This window comes from Nanorana parkeri, unplaced genomic scaffold, assembly GCF_000935625.1.
Source record: "Nanorana parkeri isolate BGI_ZX_2015 unplaced genomic scaffold, ASM93562v1 scaffold453, whole genome shotgun sequence".
In the NCBI taxonomy this organism is placed as follows: domain Eukaryota; kingdom Metazoa; phylum Chordata; class Amphibia; order Anura; family Dicroglossidae; genus Nanorana; species Nanorana parkeri.
Genome location: NW_017306721.1, coordinates 966,119 through 977,256, shown reverse-complemented (window position 1 = coordinate 977,256; position 11,138 = coordinate 966,119). Strand labels below are relative to the sequence as shown.

Genomic DNA, 11,138 nt, shown 5'->3' with positions numbered 1-11,138 from the left:
CCCCCCTTCCCCTCAGCCCAGATTGGTGCTTAGGGAAGTAGTGTGGCCTTACACTGGTGGTCAGGAGAGAAGTTTCCCCCTTACTGGTAGCAAGGGAGTAGAGTAGATCATTGGTGTTTGTGATTAATTCATGGGAGGAGAAGTTCCATTCCGGTGCCACTGGCTCTGGCCCTGCAGTCAGTGCCAGAACTATGCAGACACCAATCGGTAGGTCAATTTGTTTAAAAGGCAACATACCCATTTATTGCCTGTTGCTGGATTACTCCCACCTCCCTGTCTGTGCTTAGGAAGTGTAGAAGCTGCCACTGTTGAACTCATCTTGTAACAATACTAATTCCCTGGTTGTCATGCTGATCCAAACCTTTCAGTACTTTAAGTCACTGACTATGAACAAGTAAGCAGATTAGGAGTTCTAATCTGAATCCAATATCCGGATGTGCATTTTTCACACCAATGAATGTCTGCAGACAGACAGGAACTAGCAATTTCAGCAGGCCAGCAATGGCAGCCTTTGCTTTTCTACACAGCTTTTTAATATATGTAAACTTAGCCCAGGATATGTACAGTTTTATTCTGATTGTCCTGTCCGGACTAAGATGAAAAAGAAAAGACCTTCTTGTATATTCTTTGAGATGCAATTACCCCAACGTCATTTTCAAGGGCATTGCCAAGTAACCATTGTTTAATAAATTAGATTCCCCGAGAAAGAAACATGCGAACAAGAAAGCAAAATGAGAAGAGAATTCAATTTGCAATCATTTTAAGATTTATTTTTTTCTACAATTATTAGGAACAGCTGAACAAACGAAAATAGACAATTTTTGCCTCCCATGATAAATAACTAGTCTTTAATACATTTTCTTTGAATAAAATGTCAAAACTTTACCTTTACACAAAATAGAATACAAAATAATGTACTAGAAATAAAAGAGGAGGGACGTATATACAAAATGTCCATTTCCTTCAGCGTTTGAAGGAAACTTGCTATGCAGAGCTACTAAAATGGGTCCCAGTACCGCCTCTGTTTGGGTAACAATGGTAAGTGCTTGGGAATGGCCAAACATGTTTTGGTGGGAGGCTTGAATATAATAAACCTGATTTCACTGGTAATATACCAGTGCCAGAGATTATTGTGATACATAGCAGGGGGATTGTAGTTTTATTTCAATGTGAAAATACACTACAAAATTTAAACCTCCGTATTAAACATGTTTCAGATAAAACTCTACCATCTCGGTGTGATATTGATACGAAGTGGCATGATGAATGTAGAAACATTTTCAGTTAAATCGTTACATTTGTGTACATTATACATATATTCCATTATCCAGTAGCTTAATAACTTTATATCCTGTTCACAATAAAAGACAACACAGCGGGACTTAAACTAGTAGCACAACCATACACAAATAAAAAAGACTGCAGGTAGCTAACATGCACCATAATGTAGTACCACAGCGTATCTGTATTGTAACAAATCAGTTCCCCATATTCTCATCAGCCTTCCCTGAAGTCCATTTCCAAATACTCTTCTTAAAACTTAGTATTTGTCTACCGCTAGACATATCATCTTCTACTCAACAATAATTTGCTGAGTCGCTCATCAATGCGCTATGGGAGGTAGAAGAGGTGTACCCCCCCCCCCCCTATGCTGGGAAATTCCAGTGGCAATCTTGAGGCCAGGGTTTTACCAAATAGGCAGCGGTGGCACCCTAAGGTACCTCCTAAGCCAGGGGTGTACAACTCTGGCCCTCCACCTATGCTTTAACTACAAATCCCAACATGCTTCTTCCCTTGGGAGTCATGCCTGTAACTGTCAGTCTTGCAGTGCCTCACGGGACTTGTAGTTCCACAACAGCTGGAGGGCAGAAGTTGTCCACCTTTGTCCTAAGAACACACCATCCTAGTTTTTTGTGTATGGCAATGCTACAAGGTTATTTTAATTAGTAATTACAGTCCAAAAAGCAACAGTACTCAAAAGTCGATTTTTATCAGGATTTGAGAAAAATCACTTCTGTGGATTAAATAATTTCATTGCAGTTTTACTTCTATACAAAGTACAGTCTGGATATTCTATAGTGCAGTACCAACAGCAATGATGATATGCAAAGTACAGGACCCACAGCAACTGGATTCAGATGGGTTCTGATTGGCTGCTATGAGCTACTACACTTTCTGCGTTCCCATTGGTGTTTTTACTGCTTTTTTAGTATGAATGTTTCACGGCAAAAAAATATATTTAAAGCATATTGTTCCCATGTACAGCCAAATTACACAACTGTAGATAAGACAGGAGACAATGCAGAACTCCCTTTCACCTTCAATTCATTTTGTTATCACCAAATAAACATTTGTAGAAAATAAGCAGCTTTGACACCTTTTTTTTTTGTAAATCGCCAACATTTTGTTAGTGCTAAATTCCCTTTAATGTTTTTTTTTTTAAATGGTTAAAATGTGTATATACAATGTATGATGGTTCTCTAACACGATTCAGAAAAAAATAAAACCTGAATGACCGTCACAAAAAGGCAGTGATAACAATTTCATATATCTAGAAAAAGTCTCCTATTTTTATTCCTGGTATTAACCTCTAGAGTTTTTCCTACCAGACATATTAAATACTGATCTGCATAAAAGATATGCAGCGACTTTGATGTACTAAGCGATCTTTACTTTTGTGTTTTTATCTGAGAAGGTTTACCATTGCCTTCATCTTTGGTTACGTTGTAACTAGAGACAGACACAGCTGCTTACAGTAGGTTGGTGCTGTATTTATCAATGGATCAGTGGCACTGAAGTGCTGATTGTTTGAAGTCACCACATTGTACACGTCTGAAGCAGACACCGGTGCATTGCGCCATTCTTTGTTGGCCATCTGAAGAGCTGCATTAGGTTGGGGGACCTCATTAGAACAAATTAGTATCTGTAAAACAATTTAAGAGCCCATGTGGCAAACACAGTTGATATCAGTTCTAATTGTCTACATATCCTCTTTGCAATCCAATGAACTGTCAAACCGGAGAGGTATATAGTCAGTCATCCACTTACACTGAGTTCATGGAGATATTTCCTACACAATATGCACCTATACGTGGCAGAAAATAGATAGGCTGATTTTCCCTGGTTATTGGTTCAGTCTCTATTTTGTGAATATGTCAGGAGCAGTCCAAGAACAATTTTAGTTTCTAAACTAAGACATATCCTTGCAGTAACAATTGGGCTAATAAGGAAATCAGAATAGTCAGTCTTTTTGAATTATAATTGTGAAAGCCTGCCTTTTATTTAGCTTTACTGCTTTGTCTTATCCTCTGGAGGGTCTGCTGAGGTCTGACAGTTGTTACCTGTCAACTACCTGACCGACCTCAAACACTATACAACTGAAAGAGGGTAGACTGCATGTAAGGTCAAGCAGCCGACAAGCCAACAACCTTTAGACTTTAGGTGACATCTAACCCTGTGATCGCCTTAGTAATGGCAGATTCCATATTTCTATCCACACAGGTTCCCACAGCACATGCAGGCTTGAACAGTGTTGAACAGAACTAAAACATTTACCGACTGCTGCTAAAGGTGCAGAACGCCAGATCTGTTAATGACAATACATCAACTTCTAAAATTCTTCTAACTACGGCCCCTGACTTTTTAGGCCAATTTATTATCAACGTGTTTTAAAATCATTGCACTCCCATTAATTACCTTTTTGGCAAATCACGCAAAGATGCCATATATCTTGCACAATGGGCTCTGCTTGTTTGCCATTGTCAAACAGGAGAGGACTGAAGAGCCTATGCAGCTTATCAAGTTCCTTAAGCAGAGCATGTGAACGCAAGACCGAAACAGCCAATTCATTTGGCATTTCACATTCTTTTTTTTTTTTTTAATGCTGGGATCTATTTGCTTTACCTGATGTCTTAGCTCAGAAATGTCAACTCTTAATAAGGTAATTGGTAAATTCTTCAACAGCACACAGTCTTGAGTTGGAACACATTAATAACAAACTTAAAGTACTGCAAATGGAAAATATTCATGGTGAAACAACCTTATCACAGTGGCACATAGGCTAGAAAAATCGTATGCAGTTAAATCTAAAATATCCTAAAAATGTTATGTAGTAATGTATTTCTTTACTTTTTTGCCCAAGTACAGTCATCATGTTTCCAAACAGCTGACTCTTAACTCTCTCAGCTCCACTTCCCTGAACTTGCTGTCCAGTATATAATCACAGGGGACAAAGCAGTCTCCAGCAGCTGTCAATATATTAGCTTGGAGGAGGGCGTAAGGAGGAGAGGGAAGCAGGGGGAAGAGAAGTGACTTGTCCTGCTGTGCCTGTGGAGACACACACAGCTTACTATTGCATACAAGGGTAGTTCCATAGGACCCTGCAAGGAAAAGGAGCCACCATAAAGCAGGATATTAGGGCCAGTGTTCAGGGGACTAGCCGATTCTGCAGGAAACAAACTTTTAAACATCAAGGAGCAGCATTCAATTAAAAAGGGATTAAATCAGCATTTTAATTACTTTAAAAACCTTTTGACTTTAAATATTACTTTACATAAAGTACGTGCAGCTTTTTTTTTTTTTTTAACAAACAAGTTAAATAGCTGTGTTCTTTTGCCGCAATAAATCGTTACATAAATGTAATAGCTAAACAAACTGTGATGAGAATTCAACTATTTCCTTTAATTACACTAATTTATAAAAAATATTAAAAAGGGCAGCTGTTGGCTTTTATCTCTCGGCAGTGAAATATGATTTGTTAGCTCTACTTACTTAAGCTATACTCCACAAAACAAGTGCGAAATACAATTGTCAGATGTTGCTTGTTTAACAGCAAACTTGGCATGCCTTAAAATTTAAGATGATTTATCCCTAAATTTTATTAATTTTGTGCCATAGTGTAAAAGTCACACAGTATAATTTCTCCTGTATCCACAGGACTCTTTATACTGACTGGCGTCATCAAATCATCAGCATGGCGTCTGTTATACAGCCATCCTGCAAAGTAAAAAAAAACAACAAGGAATTCACAAGGGCCTTTTATCGCTGTATACATAAAGAAGGTGGGACTGACACTTCGTACACAAAGAATCACAAAACAAATACTAGAACAGGACACAGTGACCAGTTTTTCAGCATGCAAAATGCTACAGTCTTGAAAAGATTGTCACGAGGTTGCTGGCAAAGCCGTTGCACGCCTAAACACGCAAACCCAGGTCAGCCTACTTAAGTCCCTTTTGGGGGTAAACAAAGCTATGGATTCTGATTTGATATAGTCTCGCTATGAGACTACATTAGCATATTTTGAAAACTACCCCCTCTGTTTGTGCCTAGAAAGAGGGTCTAGGAATTGATTGAACATTATGTGGTATGTTCGCCAAAAATGTGTAAAGAAAAATAAAACCCCGGCATAAATGACATGACCTGTGCTGGACCCTTTGTTGGATATTACTCATCACTGTGAATTATGCACAATTGTTTTTTGTAGGGTAGTACCGACTAAAACCTTTAGGTGTCGCTGTTGCTACTTGTGCCCATGAAACGTTAGCACTTCCATCCAACCCAACTTAAAACAAATGGTGACCGTAAGATCCATATGATTTAGGAAGGGATCATTTAGCATGATGTACAAAAGACGAAGGGAAAAAAAACCAAAAAAAAAATACATTTTGCACAGAGACATATAATTATCTGCAATTATATGATTTAGTCCCTGAAAAGCTAATTTTCATCTTGGTTCAAAACAAATGGTAAAAGGTATAACATTGACAACTGAGTCATTTAAATATCTTTTTTAAATTTAATTGTAATAAAGCAGACTTGCTAATGTGGGCCAGAGGATATTTCAGTGTACAATATCCACCTTTAACATGTAGAATGTTAAGTTCTTTCAACCTGTCACAAATATAATTTTACATGTTCATCTAACCTGGAACTTGCCAAGCACCCACGTATGCAGAATCCTTATGGAGTGACTGGCCTGCCCTTCTTTAGTGGTAACCTTTTTTTTAATCACATCTTAATTTGTATTAAAACTGTATTTTGGAAACAAACAGGGTACATTACGGTATATTGTGGCCTCCTGATGTCACGAACACAACTATATTCTGCACCATCACTAGAGATCATGCAAAAGTTCCTTTGAGAAAGGGCTCTTAGAACAAGAAACATCTGCAAGAAGGTGGTACGATATCTACCGCTAATGTTATGGTTCTACACAAGTAAACGTACAAATTGTCAAGAGTACAACGTAAACAGTAGCACGGCAGAGACATAAAAGGAGGCGCCTGTAGGACCCATTCATCTTTTGCAGTCAGTAAGTTATACAGTGCAAGAAACACCCAATCAAACATGAGATAATGGCACTTGCTTGTGGTATAAAGCTGAACTTGGCAAGCCAGTCCTTGCTGTTAGTGCCGTGCTGGCTTCTCTAAATGCTAAGGCATTGATAGATTTACTGCTTCTGCAACATCTGCCTGTGACCCTCCTCCAAGACTCCAATGTTTTTCCTGACCAGATCCATACGCCCGAGGTTATTCCCACCAATAGGCACATAAAGTACTTTAACATGAAAACCGCATAATCAGGCCTGGCTCTCTTTTTGTCCCCAGGACAAGAGCAGTTGTGGGATTTTTCCCAGAATTCTCTGTAGTGCTGTTCGTATATATAGCAGGCAACAACAATGGTTGCGGGTACAGTGTACAGTACGGTAAATATACCTATTCTGATCATCAGTTTTTCCAGTTTATCAGTTTTGGTGCCACCTTGTTTTATTACACTCCTAATTCTGAAGAGTGACACAAATCCTGCAAGGAGAAACATTGTTCCTGTGAAAAGGTAAACTACTAGTGGAGCCAGCACAAAACCACGAAGATTGTCTAGGTTTTGGTTACCTACGTAGCAGATTCCGGCCACCGGGTCACCATCCACCGAACTTAAAGCGAGGACGGCGATGGATTTGACGCTTGGTATCAACCATGCAGCCATATGGAAATACTGAGAGTAGCTGGCAATGGCCTCATTGCCCCACTTCATGCCGGCAGCCAAGAACCAGGTGAAGGACAAGATGACCCACCAAATGGAACTGGCCATTCCAAAGAAGTAAACAAGTAGAAATACTATTGTGCAGAGTGCTGGTCCTGTTGTCTCATAATGAATGTAGTCCCTGTTGCAGGCAACGTTTTCATGCCCCACTAGAAGTCTGACAATATAGCCGATGGATACAAAAAGATAGCAAGCAGATAGAAAGATGATGGGACGTTCTGGGTATCTAAATCTCTCCATGTCAATCAGAAATGTGGCAACAGTAGTAAAGGTTGAGATGAAACAGAGGATGGACCACAAGCCTATCCAGAAGGTAGCAAATGTCTTCTCATCCTGAGTGAAATAGGGCTGGAAACATGGCACAGCGCAGTTCAGCACCTGGCCAGTTTTGACCCTGTTATACAGCGGATGGGATTCTTTTGTTATGGAGTAGAAAGGTTCCCTGCATTTACATAATCCATCACAGTCACTGTTTGGCTGCCTGTTTGGAGTCAAGTGTTTTGATCCCCTTGGTGGGTATGTAGATTTGACAAAGGAAGGTGGGTGTGTTGTGGTCTCTGTCCTATTATAATCCATACACAGATTTTCTGGGTCTCCGTTCTGAGGAAGTTTGTCACAATTCATTCTCTCCGGCCAAGCAAAACCATATTGCCTCATAAGTGGAGAACAACCTGCTTTTGCTCTCTCACAGACCGACCTACAGGGTGGCAAAGGTTTCTTATAGTCAGCCAGGCAAATGGGTGTATACATGCTACACAAGAAAAATTTCAGGTCAGGCGAACATTGAATTTCCACCAAAGGCCAAAACTGATGAACTTCCAAGCCAGCTTCATCTTGAGTGTCATGATTAAACTGATTGGGCATGTAGGTGAAATTATATCCAATGCCTTTGCACATGGGAACTGTGATCTCTTGGCAGACAATTGCTTTGGAGGCCATAGACACAGGTGCAGGGAGCTGCATGACACACACAAGGCCTAACACAAAGATCACAGGATTCCGTGTTGCCATCGTTTCACCTTACAGATGGCAATCTTCTTCTCTTTACATCTGAAATAATTCAAACGCATTCATTTGTTATTGTTCATCAAAATCAAAAGGATCATGTGATGTGCAGTTTTCATGAAACAGATACTTTCCAGATATGTTTTTCTGTAAAAGAAAATGAATATTCTTAAATTTACTTTTATAGCTTTAACAATAGCAAGGGACTTCTAATTCCACACACACACACACACACACACACACACACACACACACACACACACACACACACACACACACACACACACACACTAACAGCAAGGATACACAGCCAATGTATAAAAACAAACATTTTTATTTTCATAGCAGCAAGGATACACATCAAATTTTATATAAAACACACACATTGTAATTTCAATAGGCAAGGATACTCATCTAATAATCATCTAAAAATATATAAAAAACACACCACACATACACACACTGTAATAGCAAGGATAGACATGTAATGTAATTCAAAACACAGATACACATTGTCATTTTAAAAAGAGCAACAATACACTTATAATGCTTTGGTGTGTAAGTGTAATATATATTACACACTTATACATACACACAAACAATTACGTTATACTCGATATGTAGGAACTAATGCAAGTGGATTTGTTTTATTAAAAATAAAAAAAGTGTGGGTATACACACACACACACACACGTGTATACTTACTATGTAGAAACTATTAAAAGTGCACTTTTATTAAGTGTGGAATATATATTACACACACACACACACACACACACACACACACACACTTTACTTTGAATAAAAAGCACAAACTTTTCATAGTTTCTAAAAACAGACCTATACATGATGGAATCTATGCATGTATGGAATAGAATGGTGAATCCCTGTGGATTTAAATTACTTATATAAATGTAATTTTAACAAATCAAAATCAATGCATGTTTCCCCAACATTTACACAACTTTCCCCCTAGGTTCACACACTTTTCTAATGGGATTGAATTGGGAAAACGTGTGAATTGTCGGTGAAAGGTGTGCACGCCTTGGATGAAAAGCTTTCTATCTTGTGATTTGTGATGGATCGGTGTACCTGTGTGTCGGTCAGATCCTCAGCCCTGGGTCGGTAGAGACAGTCTGAACTTTGGACGTTGTGTAAAATACGAAGAGATGGCAGATCGGAGGAGCCGGGATGACGGCGGATCTCAGAGTCAGTGCGGGTTTCCTTCCAGTCCAATCTGATGCAGGTGATGTAGTAGATCGGCCGACATTCACAGGACACGATGTGGTGCTCCGGCAGTGACCTCTCCCTCTCCGGCATGGCTACACGTGTGGATGAATAAAGTTTTGCGCTGCAGAGGAAGTTTGCTGAAAGCTGGAAGAAGTGTCTCTCCGCTGGAATACACGTTCCCGTCCATAGCCATGTATTGGAAAGTCAGATAACATGTGTGGTGGCGGAGTTTTCATGGAGGTCACAGTTGTCCCCGGCAGGTCATCGGGAATAAATCAGTGCGATCTCTCTGCGGCACATTACAAGGAGTCCCCGGCCAGCAGCAGCAGCCACAAAAGTCGCTTCTGTTCCCGCAGAACTTCGCTTATCTGCCTACCTGTGCTCAAAAGGGTCCCCCTGTCAGCAACGCCCATTTGTCAATGAAGCCCAGCCCCCGGCCTGTGATTGGAGAAGCGCCCTGCTTTGCCACACCCACCATAGATACACGCCCCCCCCATGGCTGTGTTGGTGACAGCGCTGACTGAGCTGCTCTTGTGGCTGATGGCTGTAGACCCGAGTCAGGATCACACATCATAGAAGTGTCATGACTGATTGGAACTACTGCTCATACCTTCCATATCATATGAATACCATGGCTGGGGCAATCCCTGGGACTATAGGAGTTGGAAGGTGGATGTGGAAAGCAATGGGGGGGATTAATAAAAACTGGAGCAGGCAGCATCTGGAGCAGTTGCCAATAGCAACCAATCAACTTCTGTCTTCTGTTTGTTCAGTTAAACTTTAAAAATGAAAGAGAGAAGCTGATTGGTTGCCATGGGCAACTTCTCCAGAATCTGTCTGCCCCAGTTTTCCTGAATCCCCCCTAGGTTGTGTTGCTATGAGAGAGAAGGGTGAAGATGGAACATGGATTGATAGGATATCTCATGGGTATAAATGGTTAGAATTTCACTTGGAAAAAATGTTTTTGGGACATTCATTTGATTTCTTAACAGTTAATGGGGTCAATGCAAAATCTGATTTCCACCATAGCAGTGAAAAAAATCCAAGGAGCAGAGAGGAAACCTTTTGTTGAACATGTCAATGTGGTTTTTATGTGGGAAGCTCCGTCATATCAAAATCAAATTCCATTTCATAGGACCTTCTACAAGTCTCTGAGGGCATTATTGGATTTTTGGTAGATGACACAAAAATGTTTCCCCTTATGCCAGGAGTGGCATAGCTGTGCTGTAACTACAAATACCAACATGCCTCTGGGAGTCATGGATGTCACTGTCAGTCTTTCAATACCTCATGGGACTTGTAGTTCCACAACAGTTGGGGTCTGGAGTTGCCCACCCCTGCTTTATGCCATGCACATGATCATGAAGTAAGTTTTGTACCAGGAGCAAATATTTGATGAGTTTATAATTACAAGGAATTGAGTTCCCAAACAGATCTCGGATTGCAGCCCATCTCCAGCCAGAAATGTATTGTTTAGTTTTAGCTCTGTCCCTGTCTCCCAATTGGGCTCCTGTGTTGTCACCCTGCCACACAGGCTTTTGATGGAGACTATAGGTGACTGTTCCAACACACATTACGCAGGCCTGTTCCACTGTTGTCACCTTCAGCAAATCCACCCTGGAGTGCATGCATGTAGACAGGAATGGCTGCAAAGAGGCTGCAGGAGACCAGCAGTGCTATAAAAGAAGTATTGTATATTTAACAAATGGCAATTTCCTTAGAATACACATTGCTTTAGCAGACAAATTTATTAACATAACCGCATTACCCTTAGCCCTAAAGCTGAACACCAGGATGAGAAAATATAGTGTGTGTGTGTTTATGTATGCATGTGTACATAACACACACCAACTCTCCACATG

General features: G+C 40.3%; 1 protein-coding gene across 1 annotated transcript; it reads right to left on the bottom strand.

The window, feature by feature from the left end:
- Positions 1-6,213: 6,213 nt before the first annotated feature.
- On the bottom strand, positions 6,214-8,153 carry FZD5 (frizzled class receptor 5). The gene has a single exon (XM_018560398.1). The coding sequence runs from the start codon at positions 8,050-8,052 to the stop codon at positions 6,343-6,345; it is 1,710 nt and encodes a 569-aa protein (XP_018415900.1). The 5' UTR covers positions 8,053-8,153; the 3' UTR covers positions 6,214-6,342.
- Between the last annotated feature and the right edge of the window lie 2,985 nt (positions 8,154-11,138).

Coding starts and splice junctions, on each gene's coding strand:
- FZD5 (XM_018560398.1), bottom strand. CDS start 8,052: ATGGCAACACGGAATCCTGTGATCTTTGTGTTAGGCCTTGTGTGTGTC.